Consider the following 17,908-nt stretch of genomic DNA (forward strand, 5'->3'; position numbering starts at 1 on the left):
AACAAACTACCCCAAAACAGTATATTAAATGAACAAACATTTATTTTATCCCAGTTTCTGCCAGTCAGGGATTTGGGTGGTTCTAGGTGGTTCTGGCTCAGGGTCTCTCCTGATGTTATGGTCAAGAAGTTGGCCCAGGCTACCATCATCTGAAGGCTTGACTGGGGCTGGAGGATCTGCTGTTGAAGATGCTGTGGGAGGCTGTACTCAGTGGCTCACACCCGTAATCCCAGCACTTTGGGAGGCCAAGGTTGGTGGATCACTTGAGGTCAGGAGTTCGAGACCAGCCTGGCCAACATGGTGAAACTCTGTCTCCACTAAGAATACAAAAATTAGTCGGACATGGTTGCACATGCCTGTAATCTCAGCTACTCGGGAGGCTGAGGCAGGTGAATTGCTTGAACCCAGGAGGCAGAGGTTTCAGTGAGCTGAGATCATGCCACTGCACTCCAGACTGGGTGACTGAGCAAGACTCTGTCTCAAAAAAAAAAAAAAAGATGTTGTGGGAAGGAGGCCTCAGTTCCTCCTTTCTCTCCACAGGCTGCTGAGTGTCCTCAGGACTTGGCAGCTGGCTTCCTCTAGAAGGAGTGATCCAAAAGGGATTGAGAGCAAGGCAGAGCCATAATGTCTGTTTTGAGTTAGCCTCAAAAGTGATAGGCCATCATTTCTGCCATGTAATACTGGGCATGCAGACCAGTCCTGATGCAGTGTAGGAAAGGGACTAGACAGGGGCAAGAGGAGGGGAGCACTGGGGCCATCTTGGAGGCTGGCAACCACAACATCCATGTAGCCAACACCCAGAGGAAGGATATGGAAACTTTAGCACTTCAGAAGGCTCCTTTGTGCCCCCTTCCCAGTCAATATCATCACCCCTCCTTTATCCAGGAGGCAACCACTCCTCAGATTTCTCTCACTGTAAGTTGGTTTTGCCTGTCCTTGAACTTCATATAAAGGGAATCCTACTCCTCTGCGTCTGGTTTCTTTCACTGAACACTATGTGTGGGGCTTATTCACATTACTTGTGGTGGTAGCATCTTTTAAAAGAATTACTGTGTGGTATTCCATGGCTTAAACATATCATGGCAGACATCTGGGTTGTTTCTTCTTCCAGTTTGGGCTGTTACAAATAAAGGTGCTGTGAACACTCTTGTACGTATCATATGTTCAATATACACACTCAATTACTTTGGGTTCTGTGACAGACTTTTTAAACTCCGTACTTACGCAAGCCAAATTTTATAGACATCTTCATTTAAAATAACTTACAGCTACAACTCATGACTTTAGTGTCAATGGTTATGACCGACTCGGAAATGGGGCATTGTTGCTCAGAATTCTGGTAAAATGTTATTCATCCCAGTAAGGATGTTTGAGTTGGTGATTAATCCAGTCATGGGTTGTGGTGTAACTTCCACTCAGCTAGGATGCTACCAGACGGGAATGACTTGCGGTTTAGCAGTCAGGGTTTCAAACTGGCGTTGCCTTCCCTGCAGAATTTGGTCACAGGACATAGTTTCCTTTGTCTGGGGTGGTTTTTGATCAAATCTATCCTAAAATGGAGAGTCCAACTCCTGTAAACTGAAGACTTTCTCTGTAAGACTATTCTTAAAACTTGAAATGTAGGAATAACAACAGCATTTCACTCATTAAAGATTGAAGGATTCAATCCTAGTGAGGGAGGGAAGAAGAACCAAAGATAGGGGAAGGAATTTTTTCTGTTGACAGAGACAAAGCTGACACATCACCTAAGAACTGAAGATCTTTAACTAACTTCCTTTATTTTTTATTTTTATTTTACTTTATTTTATTTTGTTTTTATTTTTTGATATGGAGTCGCACTGTGTCACCCAGACTGGAGTGCAGTGGTGCGATCTTGGCTCACTGCAACCTCCACCTCCTGGGTTCAAGTGATTCTCCTGCCTCAACCTACTGAGTAGCTGGGATTACGGGCGCCCACCACCACACCTGGCTAATTTTTAAATTTTCAGTAGGGACAGGGTTTCACCATGTTGGCCAGGCTGGTCTCGACCTCCTGGCCTCAAGTGATCTGCCCTCCTTGGCCTCCCAAAGTGCTGGGATTATAGGTGTGAGCCACTGTGCCTAGCTGAATTCCTTTAATTGTTGAAACATAACCTCATTCATATTAATAAATTAATAATTTTTTTTTGAGAGAGGGAGTTGCTCTGTTATCCAGGCTGGAGTGCAGTCATGAGATCACAGCTCACTGTAGCCTCGACCTCCCAAGGCTCAAGTGATCCTCCCACCTTAGCCTCCTGAGTAGCTGGGACTACTGGCACACACCACCATGCCAGGCTAATTTTTTGTATATTTTTGTAGAGACGGGGTCTAACTTTGTTGCCCAGACTAGTCTCGAACTCTTGGGCTCAAGTGCTTTTCCCACCCCAGACTCCCAAAGTGCTGGGATTAGAAGCATGAGCCACCATGCCCAGCCTCACTCGTATTTTAAAATTATCTGAAAGTGTTGCTAAAAATAAGGATTAGGTCACCAGGAAAACAATAGAAGACTTTCCAGACCTACTGATACATGGGTTATTTAACTCGGGGCTAAGTATAGTCAGAGGCCCAGAGAAAACACCTCTGTGTGACTGGTTTACCCTCTATGTGTTCATTACGTTAAGCAGAAGAATTATTTTCACATTCCTCGACTAGAATGTCTAATGCTAATTTTGCCTGTCATTTTTTGTCTTTGTTTTTCTCCATGCTTTGAAGTACAAGTCCTAGGGTGTGAGCTGCTATGGCTCAATGGCATGAAATATCATAACCCAGCGTGGCTTTGTTCACAGCCAGGCATGTTCTAAACACTTTAGCATCTTTTTACAGTGAGATAAAATTCACCAATTTGGCTGGGCGAGGTGGCTCAGGCCTGTAATCCCAACACTTTGAGAGACCAAGGCAGGCAGATCGCTTGTGTCCAAGATTTTGAGACCAGCCTGGGCATCATGGCAAAACCCCAGCTCTACCAAAATACAAAAGTTAGCCAGGCATGGCGGTGCATGCTTGTAGTCCCAACTACTTGGTACGCTGAAGCAGGAGGATCGTTCGAGTCCAGGATGTGGAGATTGCAGTGAGTTGAGATCGTGCCATTGCACTCCAGCTTGGGTGACAGACCAGGACCCTGTATCAAAAAAAAAAAAAAAAAAAAAAATCACCATTAAAACCAATCAGCCATCATAGGTATAGGTACGCAGCCATAAATCATCTCATTTGACCAGGCCTGTTTGCTGCACCACACCTATGTGCATCTCTATAGGCTGGTACCAAGGCTGTTGTTTTCATGCTGCCTTAGTTTTGGTACAGTGCAGAGGCAATGCGTACTGATAGTTGCCAGTGATCCCTAGAAAGCATCAGGAGTATCTTCACAAATACAATTCTATCCAGTGAGGAGTAGAATCATTTCGAGGGAATAATTTTATTTAATTTAACGTTAGCTCCAGGTCCACTCACCAATCCTTATCCATAATCTCCATTACAAGGCCAGAATTTTTTTTTTTTTTTTTGAGATGGAGTCTCACTCTGTAGCCCAGGCCGAAGTGCAGTGGCACAATCTCGGCTCACTGCAACCTCTGCCTCCCGGGTTCAAGTGATTCTCCTGCCTCAGCCTCCTGAGTAGCTGGGATTACAGGCACCTGCCCCTGCGCCCAGCTAATTTTTGTAGTTTTAGTAGGGATGGGGTATCACCATCTTGACCAGGTTAGTCTTGAACTCCTGACCTCGTGATCCACCCCCCTCCCCAGCCGCCCAAAGTGCTGGGATTACAGGCATGAGCCACCATGCCCAGCCACAAGGCCAGAATTCTTTGGTGACTGAACAAGTTAATCAAAGACAGAGCTGCAAAAGCAGCCTCGAGTCTCCCAGCCTTTGTGTCATATGGCCACACTTCTTCACGTGGTTCGCTGCCTGCTCTCCTCTCCTGGAGACCTTCTCCTTCCTCATTGTGTTTCACTTCCTGCTCTTGTTCATTGTTTCATTCTCTTTACTGAGTTCCCTTCTTTCAAAGTTTATTTTCAGTTTGCCATCTGTTTAAAAAAAACAATGTATTACATTTAGAGGCAGGGTCTTGCTATGTTGCCCAGGCTGGTCTTTAATTCCTGGGCTCAAGCAATCCTCCTGCCTCAGCCTCCCTTCAGACAGGAGCCACTATGCCCAGCCATTTTGCCATCTCTTTTACTCTCAGTAGACTCCCCGTGGGGACCTCATTCATCCCATGACTTTGTCCATCATCTCTATGCAGATGATGCCTAAATCAGTAACAACAGCCTTGTCCTAAACATTAATTTGTTATTTCCCACTGCCTTCTAGAATCTATTTCACAGATCCTTCGAAGTGAACATATCCAAACTCTCTCTCTCTTTACCCCAAATCTGCTATTCCCTATTTCCTAAAAAAGTTACTGGCTCATCCACCTTGTAAACTTTGCGGGCCAAGAAGAATTAACAAAGCCAGCCCAAGACTTCCTATCCTCAGGGAGTCCTGCTTATGAGGTTGGCCCTCAGCTGGCAAACCGTTCCCTACGCTGATAGCAAACTTTCCCTAAATGGTAAGAAGTGTTCACTTTGCCTAAACTGCTGTGCAAACAATGGGGTTTATACTGAATGCCTGTTTTCCTTCTGGAGGTCTTGATTTTTGGTAAATGCTAGGCAGAAGGGACCTATGTGACCAGCTCCCAGTTGAAACTCTGAGCCCTAAGTCTTCAATGAGTTTCCTTGGTAGACAGCACTTGCTGCCACAACTTGGTTGCTGGAGGAATTAAGCTCATCCTGCGGGAGAGGTTTCTCAGAAGCTTGCACCTGGTGTCTTCTATCTTTGCTCTATTTTCCTTCTCTCTTTGCTGATTTTGCTGTGTGTCTTTTTGCTGTAATCTTAACCATGTATATGAGTATACATGTATATGTAACCACGTATATGAGTATATATATGAGTAAACTAGATATATGAGTCCTATGTCTTCCTAGCAAGTCACTAAACCTGGGGATGATCTTGGGAATGCCTAACGCACTTTAGCATAATTCTTAGCTCTCTTTTCTTCATCCTCTATATTTAATTGTCAATTATCATTAATTCTACCTGCAAGTTATTTTCAAAAACATGTCCCATATTCTCCACCTTCACTGCTCTGATGCTACAATTGTGACTCTTATCTGGGCACCACTGCCTCCTCCACCTTCCCTCAAAAAGCAAAAGTAAAATGCCCAAGATTGGAGGACAGCACCAAGACACCACTACAAGGTAAACTGTCTTTCAAAGCCAGTTCCCTCAGCTGTAAGATGGAGATGGTAATAGTGTTTATTTCATAAGGTTGTTGTGAGGTGTAAATGAAAAAAATGTGTAACACTTTACAAGATTCCCTATCTAAAGTGCTTAGCACATAACAATCCCTTAACAAATGTTAGTTGTTGCTTTTATTTTTATTTATTTATTTATTTTGAGACAGGGTCTCACTCTATCACCCAGGCTGGAGTGTAGTGGTGCCATTGCAGCCTCGACCTCCTGGCCTCAAACCATCCTCCCACCTCAGTCTCCCAAGTAGCTGGGACTATAGGTGTGAACCACCACCACGTCTGGCTTTTTTATCTTTAGAGAGATGGAGTCTCACTATGTTGCCTAGGCTGGTCTTGATCTCCTGAACTCAAGTGATCCACCCCGCCTTGGCCTCCGAAAGTGCTGGGTTTACAGGCGTGAGCCATCAGGACTGCTCACCTGGTCACTACCTCTGAAACATCCAGTTCTAGCACCAAAAGCACTTTGTTAGGAAATAGGAACTCAGCTTCTCACCCCTATAATCTGTAGCCCCCCACCAAAACACAGGCATCTCTGTCTGGTTCTAAGTAGCCTAGGATTTGGGGGCACTTTTTTCCTCTGCGTAAGTGTCTCACTATGGGATTTATGAAGAGATGTAGCTTTCTTGTGGTGGTAGAGGGTGGATGGAGCAGATGGAAGCCAGGATGTCCCTGTAAATTTCCATATTCCTGATGTTACTGCTGCAAATTATTGTCTCCTACACCAGTAGTTCTGCAAAACCACCAGCTACTTCACAAGAGAAAGTTATTGCAAAGGACTGAAGAGCCAGGAGCACCATAAATAATACAAATCAGAAAATTTTCTATTTTCAGTGTCTTCAATAACTGTCCCAAAAATTCTTTTCTGAATGAAAACTTTTTGGAATCATTACATTCTCTACAGCAGAAATAATGAAATCATAGGTCTATTACTAAAATAAAGTTTAAATATCTATTTAGGGTCCCAAATATCAATGTATTTGCAGAGTTGAATTATTCACCCTAAAATTCCATGCTACTAAAAATCACATAGCGATAACTTGTGATTAAAAACAAAAAGAAAAAAGCAGCAAGGCAAATGGGGTAGTATACTAACTTTATTTTGAATTATTATATAACATGGAATATGTCATCAGAGAAATGAATTAATGAAAAACATTTGTAGTTCAGTTAAGCAGACAATTTGCATAGGAGTTGCTAGTTTTAAGTCAGGATGCGGAGCTAACTGAATTATCAATTAGATTAACATAGAATAATCATTTACACGTGTGCAAATTTTTAAACTAAAAGACCTTTCCATACAGTCTTTGGCAGGTGATTAATCATCTTCCCTGCTATGGGTAATCTCATCTAGATCAAATGTGATCCTTTTAAGCTAGACACCTCTTACTGTAAGCAGGTCTCCATATTGTTAAAGCTACTGGGTTCAGTTTTATGGCTCTAATATTGTTCAAGAACATTTCCCACTTAAAACTATTGAATAGGCCAGTGACATGTTTCAGTGAGAAGCAGTAAGTTTGTGATTCATCCCATTTTGTCTTTTGGAACTCTGTGACCAGTACCATAATGTTTTGCTTTGTATCAGTGATTAGCAACTATTTTTTGCCATAAGGGCTAACTAAGGGGAAAATATAAAGCATTTAAGGCCATCTTATTTTCCTCTTCAAAATGAATATAGCTTTTTGAAATTCCCACAGGAAAAAATGTATATTTGTACAAATTTGCTGAATGAAAGAATGTCAGTGAGGAAATTAGCACTGCTTTTTAGCCATCAAAATGTTTATATCTGGGTGTTTTAGCAACAGAGAGCTTTCTAATATTTTATCCTGGAATCAGGCTGCAGGCTTTTTGTATAGCTGGTCAGGCTGTAGGCACCTCTGGGGCCTGTGAGTTGCTCATTTGCTTGAGACATTTATCAAAATATGCTGATTGTTGTTGCATTAATTGTAACAAATTTTAAGAGAATACCTTCTAATTTTGAAGATTATATTCTATTATTTACTGAATTAAAGATAATCCTTTTGGTAACACTGAAAGTTGGTTAAACAAAAATTCTTTTGGGATTAGAATATTTTCCTCTAAACATGTCTTTACACAGACACTGACTGAAAACCAGAGCAGAACATGAAGAAATAAACTAAACATGTGTTTAGATAGCAGAAATACCATTGTGTTTATTTTGGTAAATTACAGAAAGAAGGTTTTATTTTCGTATGTGCAGTTAGGCACTGACTGAGGCATTTAGACACCATTAATTATAAAGTGCATTGAATATAAGTTTTGATCCTCTTCAAAGGAATAATTCAATAAAACTCAGATTTCATTCTTGCAATCAGTCAACTCAAAAACATGCATAGATGAAGACTTAGTAAGTGCTAATAACAGTCTTTTATTATTTATGCTCCTGCAACAGTAATAGCAACATATTGTACTTGCATATATCACATTTTATCCAAGGACCTCAAAGTCATTCTATGAAGCAACACGGTGTTGGAAACTGAAGATTCCACAGCATGTTAGGTATACTTACTTATGGCATAGGAAATAGATTCCCAACAATAGAGCCAAAATAAAAGACCAAAGAGACAAGCCTATATATTTCTCGTGGTTTATAATTTTCTGAATTTCCAAATTTGCCACTGGTATCGTAACCTACCTACAATGTTGACTCTATGTAAAATTGATTTTTACATGTCAGGAATAAGATGAGGATCAACGAACAAATGCACAGTCTGTCTTTTCTATAGTTCAATAGTCCATCTTTGAATAGCACACAATGGAATGTCAGAAGTGGTTTTTTAATAACATATGTTGACACCTCATTGATTTGTAACAGTCATGGCTATGGTTCTTGGGTAGAGGAGAACATTTTATACTGGAATGACATATATATGTAGGTAAAATATGATAGCTCTATATATTTTAGCACACCTACATTTAACACAAAAGCAAAAGTGCATCAATCCATTGAAGGTCAGCTTTTCAGTTTTTTAAAGGAACAAAGCATTCTGTCTCCTTGCTTAGTACTGAGAACCCTGTCCACCTTAGAGTTTAACTGAGAGGCCCAAGTTAGCATCGTTGAAAATGAGTTTCTGTGGAATCTGCGAACATGCCAGGCAGCCCCTGAGCTGAGTTACAGGACACCGCGAGAAGCCCATGGGGAGGGGGCAAGAGGGCCCCTGAGCTGTTTGGTTCTTGACTTGATGCACAGAGTGTAGCTCTTCTTTGTCAGGGACCCACAGGGTGGGCGTTCTGGGCATTTTTTTCATAAAAGAATTTCCAACACTGCTTGAAATGCAATTTCTTCTTGGACAATGTGGTTAAACTTTCTATCTTTCTGTCAGATATGGAGCTAAGTTAGCTCTTCCTAGGACCTTCTTTACTTCTCAGGAGACGCAGTATGCGTTCATTTTTGGTTAGTTCTGCCGGAAGTTCATTGGCCTGAACGAAGAGAAGATGGGCATTAGCGAATCCCCGCGGCTGGCGTGGTTTTAGGGACTCCAGGGAGGGGCATTTGACCCACTCTTTCTCCTCCACTAATGAAAAAAATCCACACTGGACTCACACTTTTATATAAAGGTATTAAAAAATCTTTAAATGTATAAATATTACTTTTATTTCCTTATCTCATTTTTAGAGACATTTTCCAGCCAGATCCCTTACTAGACTGTAATCTCTTAGGGGGAAGGGTCCAGAGCTAATTAATCATTGTATCCTTATCTCCACCACAATGCCAGCACATCTAGAATGTGCTAAGTACCGGTCAAATTAAATTTTATACCTTATATGTATTTTAATTTATTATTTTATTATTATTTTTTGAGACAGGGTCTTGCTCTGTCACCCAGACTGGAGTGCAGTGGTGCAATCATGGCTCACTGCAGCCTTGACCTCCCCAGCTCAAATGATCCTCCCTCCTCAGCCTCCCAAGTAGCTGGGACCACAGATGTGCACCACCATGCTCAGCTAATTTCCAGAGATGAGGTTTGCCATGTTGCCCCAGCTGGTCTTGAACTCCTCGGTTCAAGTGATCCTTCTGCCTCAGCTTCCCAAAGCGTTTGGATTACAGGCATCATCCGCCGTGCCCAGCCTACCTTATATTTATTAATGTATGACATGAGGTAGTCTGTCCACCAAGGACTTGGGACTGAGTCAGGACTCAGCACAGGTATCTTTTTTTGTTTTTTGAGATGGAGTCTTGATTTGTCACCCAGGCTGGAGTGCAGTTGTGTGATCTCACCTCACTGCAACCTCTGCCTCCTGGGTTCGAGCAATTCTCCTGCCTCAGCCTTCTGAGTAGCTGGGACTACAGGCGCCCGCCACCATGCCCGGCTAATGTTTCTGTATTTTTAGTAGAGATGGGGTTTCGCCATTTAGCCAGGCTGGTCTTGAACTCCTGACCTCAAGTGATCTGCCTGCCGCAGCCTCCCAAAATGCTGGGATTACAGGTGTGAGCCACTGCGCTGGGCCAGGTATGTTTTGATGAGAAGGCAGAGTGAGGAAACCTCCAGAGCATAAGAGACACCTGGGAAAGAACAGCATTGGTGGCTAACACCTTCCACCTGACCCAGTATCACTCGAAGTCCTTTCTTTTCACATTGCTGCTGAGATACATCCATTAGGCATCTAGTGAACCAGTCCCTACCACTGACAACAGGTGTGATGTGGAAGTGGTTCTCAAACCTGTTGGTTTCAGGACCCTTTATACTCTCAAAAATTATTGAAGAGTCTAACAAATTTTGTTTTTAACTTATTAAAAATGAAACCCAAGGGCTATGTGCAGTGGCTCACACCTGTAATGCTAGCACTTTGGGAGGCCAAGGTGAGAGGACCACTTGAGCTCAGGAATTGGAGACCAGCCTGGGCAACATAGTGAAACCTCATCTCTATTATTTAAAAAGAAAATATTTTCAAAAAGAAAAAAAAATTAAAACTGAGAAAAATTAAAAAATATATTAATTCACTAAAAATAAATCCAATACAAGTTAATATATTTATGAAAAATTAAATTTTCAAAAACAAGTAAAAATTCTGAGAAGAGTAGCACTGCTTAACAGCTTTACATATTTCTTTCATGTGTAGCTTAACAGAATACAATTGGATTCTCATATCTGCATCTGTATCCTGTTGTGATATGTTGTTTTGGTAGAAGGATATAAAGAAAATTAAGCTCCACACAGCTATGTAGTTGGAAAAGGAAGGAGTATTTTAACAGTCTTTTCAGATTGTTGTAGATACTATTCTCTGATGGCACATCAATATTCAACAAGCGGCAGTTTCTTAAAGGTTAAATGCAATGTGGGATTTGAAACCATATCAGTGAACTTTAAAACCCACAGGTTTATTATCTATTTATAGTTGGATCTTTTGCCTATGCATGGTTTGTAACGTGCACTGCTCATTTGGAAAACATCAGTTCACTGAGTTTGCAGAATGTTGGCACATTTCATTGTGCAATATCAAAAACTCACATTCTGGCTGGGTGTGGTGGCTCACGCCTATAATCCCAGCACTTTGGTAGGCAGAGGCAAGTGGATCACGTGAGGTCATGAGTTTAAGACCAGCCTGGCTAATATGGCGAAAACCTGTCTCTACTTAAAATACAAAAATTAGCTGGGCGTGGTGGCGCATGCCTGTAATTCCAGCTGAGGCAGAATTCCTTGAAGCTGGGAAGCGGAGGTTGCAGTGAGCTGAGATCGTGCCACTGCACTCCAGCCCGAGTGATAGTGAGACTCCATCTCACAAACAAACAAACAAACAAAACTGATCCATCAGAAGAGCCTTTAAGTTTTGGGAAGCTGTTAAAATCATAGTGGTGGACACCTTGGTCTTTCAAGTAAAACTAGTGTTCTATGAAAAAAGTGGCAGGTTCACTTTGCAGTTCAAACAACTGCACAGGGGCCAATGCAGCTCCATCTTGGATGCTAATCTACCATGTTTACTTCTTTTTTTTTTTCTTTTTTAGACGGAGTCTCACTCTGTTGCCTAGGCTGGAGTGCAGTGGTGCCATATCGGCTCACTGCAACCTCTAACTCCCAGGTTCAAGCAATTCTCCTGCCTCAGCCTCCCCAGTAGCTGGGATTATAGGCGTGCACTACCGTGCCCAGCTAATTTTTGTATTTTAGTAGAGATGAAGTTTCATCATGTTGACCAGGTTGGTCTCGAACTCCTGACCTCAAGTGATGCGCCTGCCTCGGCCTCCCAAAGTGCTGGGATTACAGGCATGAGCCAGCACACTCAGCCTGCCATGGGATTAACGCTAGTTTGGGGAATGCCTCTAAGATTTCTATTTTATCTACTTTTTTGTTGTGGTTCCTACTGAAAATCCTGCCCATAGGTCAAAATGACCTTGCCCATAAGTCCTGCCCTTAGGCAGTCACATAGTGTTCTTGCCTTTCTCTGAGAGGTTGACTTCACTTGTCCTATATATTCCTTCCCTTAGGCCCTGGGTCTTGGGGGTGATGTCCCAAGACTGTGACTCCTGTCCCTGTTACTTTCTGAGAAACTGGACATGTTAGCCTCTTTTTATTTTTTTCTTCTTATCTGCTGTGATCATCTGGATGTCAGCTGCTTTCTTGGCTTCTCAGCTTCCTCAGATTTTTGGGGGCAGGTTTGCCTGCTCACTGCCCAACAGGTGTGCTTTTTTTTTTTCATTTGGAGATGGAGTCTCATTCTGTTGCCATGTTGGAGTGCAGTGGCACAGTCTCGGTGCAACCTCTGCCTCCTGGGTTCAAGCCATTCTCTTGCCTCAGCCTTCCGAGTAGCTGGGACTACAGGTGCATGCCACCAGGCCTGGCTAATTTTTGTATTTTTAGTAGAGACGGGGTTTCACCACGTTGGCCAGGATGGTCTTGATCTCTTGACCTCATGATCCACCCGCCTTAGCCTCCCAAAGTGTTGGGATTACAGGCGTGAACCACCATTCCTGGCCAGGTGCTTTTTCTTGAGATAATCATCATACTTTAGTACACAGCAGAAGCGCCGTAGGCATGCTTTCCATTTTGCCATACAGAATTTTATTTTATTTATTTATTTATTTTGAAACAGAGTCTTATTCTGTCGCCCAGGCTGGAGTGCAATGGCACAATCTCTGCTCACTGCAGCCTCCATCTCCCGAGTTCAAGTGATTCTCCTGCCTCAGCCTCCTGAGCAGCTGGGATTACAGGTGCCCACCACTGCTCCTGGCTAATTTTTATATTTTTAGTAGAGATGGGGTTTCGCCATGTTGGCCAGTCTGGTTCTGAACTCCTGACCTCAAAGTGCTGGGATTACAGGTGTGAGCCACCATGCCCAAAGTGCTGGGATTACAGGTGTGAGCCACCATGCCCAAAGTGCTGGGATTACAGGTGTGAGCCACCATGCCCAGCCCAGAATTTTATTTATTTTTTTCGACAGATGGTCTCACTGTGTCACCCAGGCTGGCATGTACCGGTGCAATCATAGCTCACAACAGCCTCAAACTCCTTCGGCTCAGGCTGGGACTATAGGTGTGTGCCACTATCCCTGGCTTTTTTTTTTTTTTTTTTTTTCAGTAGAGATGGGGTCTTGCTATGTTACCCTGGCTGGTCTTGAATTCCTGTCTCAAGCAATCTTCCCACCTAGGTCTCCTGAAGTGCTGAGATTATAGGTGCTGGCCACTTTGCCCCACCATCACACAGAATATTATTATTATTATTATTATTATTATTGTCATTATTATTTTTTGAGACAGAGTCTCGTTCCTTTGCTCAGGCTGGAGTGCAACGGTGCGATCTCGGCTCACTGCAACCTCTACCTCCCAAGATCAAGCAATTCTCCTGCCTCACCCTCCTGAGTAGCTGGGATTACAGGCATGCGCGACCACACCTGGCTAATTTTTGTATTTTTAGTACAGACAGGGTTTCACCATGTTGGCCAGGCTGGTCTCGAACTGCTGACCTCATGTGGTCTGCCTGCCTTGGCCTCCCAAAGTGCTGAGACTACAGGTGTGAGCCACTGCACCCAGCCAATCACACAGAATTTTGAAAAGATGTATAGGAAGAGTCAAAATTTAATAAAATTGACATTTTTTTAAACTGCTTTATCAGAGACATTCTTAAGTACAACTGGTATTTTTGTAAAGTAATTTACAAAATTTATAAAATAATTTATAAAGGTTTGTAAAATATTTTGCCAGTACAGTTTAGTGTTCCTTCTTTGGTGTGTACTAAGGCCCCAACAGCTTCTCCCACCATTGCTTTTGCTTCTGTACCATTAGAGCAAATGTCAGCACAATGAAAAAGGCACATAACATCTTGTTTGTTTTTCTAGGAGACAGGTTTTCTCTCTCTAAGACTGGAGTGCAATGGCACAATCATGTAGCTCACTGTAGCCTTGAACTCCTGGCTGGGCTCAAGCGATCTTTCTATCTCTGCCACCCTAGTAGTTAGGACTACAGGCACACACCACCATGCCCAGCTATGTTTTTTGTTTTTTTAATTTCTTAAAGAGATGAGGTCTTGCTATATTGCCCATGGTGGTCTTGAACTTTTGGCTTCAAGCGATCCTGCTGCCTCAACCTCCCAAATTGCTGGGATTACAGGCACAAACCACCTAAACTAACATCTTTTTATTATTAAGAATATGGTTTTGAATTCTTTTTTAAAATTGTAAATAGATTTTTCTTTAATAGAGATGGGGTTTTCCTATATTGCCCAGGTTGGTCTTGAACTTTCAGGCTCAAGTGATCCTTGCACCTCTGCCTCCCAAAGTACTGGGATTAGAGGCATGAGCCACTACACCCAACCTTGTTTTGACTCCTTAGACCTCCTGTATGGGTCATGAAGATCTTCAAGGGTCCAAGGATCCCACTTTGAGAACTGTTTGTATAGAGGAATCAGAAGGATGTTCTCATGGCTGGGCATAGTGGCTCATGCTTATAGTTCAGCTACTCGGGAGGCTGAGGCAGGAGTATCACTTAAGCACAGGAGTTCGAGGTTACAGTTAGCTTTGATGGCACCACTGCACTCCAGCCTGGGTGACAGAGTGAGACTCTGTCTCTAAAAAGTAAGAAGGATGTTCTGGGAATTTCAGGGGAAGCCATTAAAGGGTAAGTGGCATGCAGAATGAGGGAGGGAGGCTTGGTTGTAGATGTTACCTGTCTCACCATATTTTTTTCTCCTGCAGCCAACCCTGGAACCCCAGTTGCTCTATCTGGAAACTTGATCCTAGGTGAAGCTTCTGCAGTCCCCATCTTCTAGCTGGATCCTGCTCCCTGACCCCTGTCTGCTGGCTGGGACCTCACTTGTTAGGAAATGTAAATTTGCCACAAGTAGTCTGCTGTGCAGCTGTCCTGTGGCTGCACCCCTTCCCACCACATGGGACCCTTGACACCAATGCTGGATTCAATCACAGAGGAAATTATGCTATGCTACTACAGACCAGAGGCTTCTCTATGGGGTCAAGTTCTGTTAGCTTAGTTCCTGCAGGAACAGACATTGTACAGGCCTAACACCTGGGCCTGCAGAGAAATGCTCCTGGTAAACAGACATAAGCTTCATCCAGTCTCAGAGCAAATACTCAGGAATAATTGAGCTGTCTACATCAGTGGCTGGTCCATGGTGAGCAGACTGGTGGGTAGTTAGAGGAACCTCTACAGTCAAGGAGAAGGGAACTTAAGAAGCTCTACCTCTGTCTACCAACCTGCCAGCGTGTTGCCTTGTGTGACCATCTCCATGAATGTCCATATCCTCTGCCATTAAAAAAAGCTTTATACTTTCAAATCGTGTTGTCAAGTTTTGGTCATTCACATCACCATTCTGTCTTCCATGTCATTCTAAAATCCTGGTTTAGTTCCTCTTCTCTCCCAGTTAGTCCCCACTAGATTCTCAGGTTGCTCAGACTGTACAGATTGATGTGATGGCGAGTGCCCCAGGCTAGCCCCTAAAGGCTATCTCGTTCATTATGGAGCAGGACCATAGGCCCATATTCATGATACTACAGTATCAAACCACTGAAATCTCCCCACTGCTCCTGGGAGAAGATGTGCTCAGTCAAGGGTGTTGGGAACATAAGACCCCTGCACCCAGGGGTATGGTTTTAGTGTGAGGAGTGGCTATAGCGTGAGGAGTGGCAATAGCGTGAGGAGTGGCTATTGGGGCCACTGGTTGGCCTTCTCCTCACGCATCTGTCTCGAAGGCCCAGAGCAGAAGTCTTGGAACGCCATACTAGCCGAGAAGTCACTTTCTCCCGGAAGCCTCCAAACCATTCTTTCCTTCCCTGCTTACAGCTCTTGTCCCTCCGTATTGCAATTGCTTTGTTTAGTTGTCTTTATTCCCCACTAAACTCTGAGCTTCATGAAAGCAGCAACTGTGAATCTTTTTCACTATTGCATTCCCAGCACTTAGCACAGTGCATGGTATCTAGTGTTTGTTGAATGAATGAATGAGAGCCAAGAATGCTCCTTCTGCAGGAATCCCAACACCCTTGCCTACGGAGCTGCTATTAACAAGACTGGCTTCTATGGAGTGGCTGGTAGGAAGCTGGGGGCTTCCCTCGCAGCTCCTCCCAGGTGTCTAAGGGCTTCTGCAGTGTGAGGCTCCAACAGGAGTGCCCCCACATGTTTTCAAGTCTTTTTTTTTTTTTTTTTTTTTTGAGAAGGAGTCTCGCTCTGTCACCCAGGCTGGAGTGCACTGGCCAGATCTCAGCTCACTGCAAACTCCGCCTCCCGGGTTTACGCCATTCTCCTGCCTCAGCCTCCCGAGTAGCTGGGACTACAGGCGCCCGCCACCTCGCCCGGCTAGTTTTTTGTATTTTTTTAGTAGAGACGGGGTTTCACCGTGTTAGCCAGGATGGTCTCGATCTCCTGACCTCGTGATCCGCCCGCCTCGGCCTCCCAAAGTGCTGGGATTACAGGCTTGAGCCACTGCGCCCGGCCTCAAGTCATTTTTAAGGGAGGGTCCAAAGTCTAGCATTTTGCCCACTGGAAAATACTTATAACCATTATTGCTGGTGATTATTCCATTATTCTAGGAGATGCACAAGGAATTGCATTTTTCAGTTTCTATATACAGGTACTAATATTTCCTCCCTGTGAAACCGCCTTTGCAAAGTTATAACCGAGGAAATTATGACAGTGAAATCAGACCTAACCAACTCCATCTTGCTTCTAACCTTTAAGCTGTGCTTGTTCATTCCCGGGCATAGGTCAGACTAACTTTGGGAAGGAATTCAGCTCATGGCTTGATTCTGAAACAAAATTGATAACAGCCCTTTCCCGAAAAGACCCCCTTCGTGCCTGGGGACCAGTCTGCCTTTGTAGGACTAACAAACTAGCTACAAGATTACAAATTACAATTTAGGGCCAGGCACAGTGGCTCATGCCTGTAATCACTTTTGGGAAACGTTTCCCAAAGTGAAAGTTGGTGAAACCCCATTTCTACTAAAAATACAAAAAATTAGCCTGGCGTAGTGGCGTGCACCTGTAATCCCAGCTACTCAGAAGGCTGAGGCAGGAGAGTCCCTTGAACCCGGGAGGTGGAGGTTGCAGTGAGCTGAGATCGCGCCATTGCACTCCAGCTTGGGCAACAAGAGAGAAACTCCGTCTCAAAAAAAAAAAAAAAAAAAAAAAAAATTTACAATTTAGGGGTCATGCAACTTCTGGCTCCAAGAGTCTGAACCTCCCTGATTTGCTCCCAGGGGTGATGTCACTATGGTGAGACCTAAGGTCAGTGCTTGAGATATTTTGCAGACCTTGCACTTGATGGATCAGCTGACACCACCCAGACCAGTAATCTGGCCCAATCAGTTCTGCCATCACACCTAGAAACAGAAAACATTAAGAAAACCTAACTTTGACCCCCTATGATTCCCTCTCCAGTCTGACCAATCAGCACTCCCTACTTCCCAAGCCCCTACCCGCCAAATTATCTTTAAAAACTCTAATCCCTGAATGCTCGCAGATACTGATTTGAGTAATAATAAAACTCCTGTGTCCCGCACAGCTGGCTCTGCGTGAATTACTCATTCTCCATTGCAAGTCTCCTGTCTTGATAAATCGGTTCTGTCTAGGCAGCAGGCAAGGTGAACCCATTGGGCGGTTACACTTGCTTGGATTCAGGAGGGTCCAAAGTCCAGCATTTTGCCCACTTGAAATTACTCATAATCATTATTGTTGGTAGTTATTCCATTATTCTAGGAGACACAGAAGGAATTGCATTTTTCAGTTTCTATCTAACGGGTCTTATGTTTCCTCCTTGCCTTAATTCAGTACTGGATAGCTCACCAACAAAGACTGGTCTCTTTAGGAAGTCTGTGCACAAGGTCTAAAGATAAGATCTAAAGAAAGGCAATTGTGATTTCAACTGGCTTATCACACAGCCAGGCCAGCTAATGGAAAACAAATCCAAGTATCTAAGGAGAGATAAGCAGAAATGCTACAGACAAGCAATTCAATGGGAATGGGGAAGTAATACTTCTACATGCTGAGTCAGATGAAAAAAGTGATCCTTGGCATGTTGTTTAACTGGCACTTTTTAAGGTTTCTTTTCAAAATGTCATGAAACGTTATATGTTTTTGTTTTTATTATAAAAAAATTTTAACACAGTAATATATGCTTAGAAAAATTCAGAGTATGTTAAGTATAAAGTATAAA

At 43.3% G+C, this 17,908-nt stretch overlaps 1 protein-coding gene across 4 annotated transcripts in view; it reads right to left on the reverse strand.

Annotated features, from left to right (window-relative positions):
- The window catches only part of ANKRD29 (ankyrin repeat domain 29), a 76,986-nt gene that overhangs the window by 4,927 nt on the left and 54,151 nt on the right, over positions 1–17,908 (reverse strand). For 3 of the 4 annotated variants that reach the window (XM_030926030.1, XM_030926028.1, XM_030926031.1), the window contains one exon: positions 6,377–8,738. The exons of the other annotated variant lie outside the window; for it this stretch is intronic. In XM_030926030.1, coding sequence (XP_030781890.1) covers positions 8,655–8,738 — 84 coding nt within the window. In that variant the 3' untranslated portion in view covers positions 6,377–8,654. Of the gene's footprint in view, positions 1–6,376; positions 8,739–17,908 lie in introns of those variants that run through there. 4 annotated transcript variants of the gene reach the window in all.

The sequence above is a fragment of the Rhinopithecus roxellana genome, chromosome 21, assembly GCF_007565055.1.
Source record: "Rhinopithecus roxellana isolate Shanxi Qingling chromosome 21, ASM756505v1, whole genome shotgun sequence".
Taxonomy (NCBI): Eukaryota; Metazoa; Chordata; class Mammalia; order Primates; family Cercopithecidae; genus Rhinopithecus; species Rhinopithecus roxellana.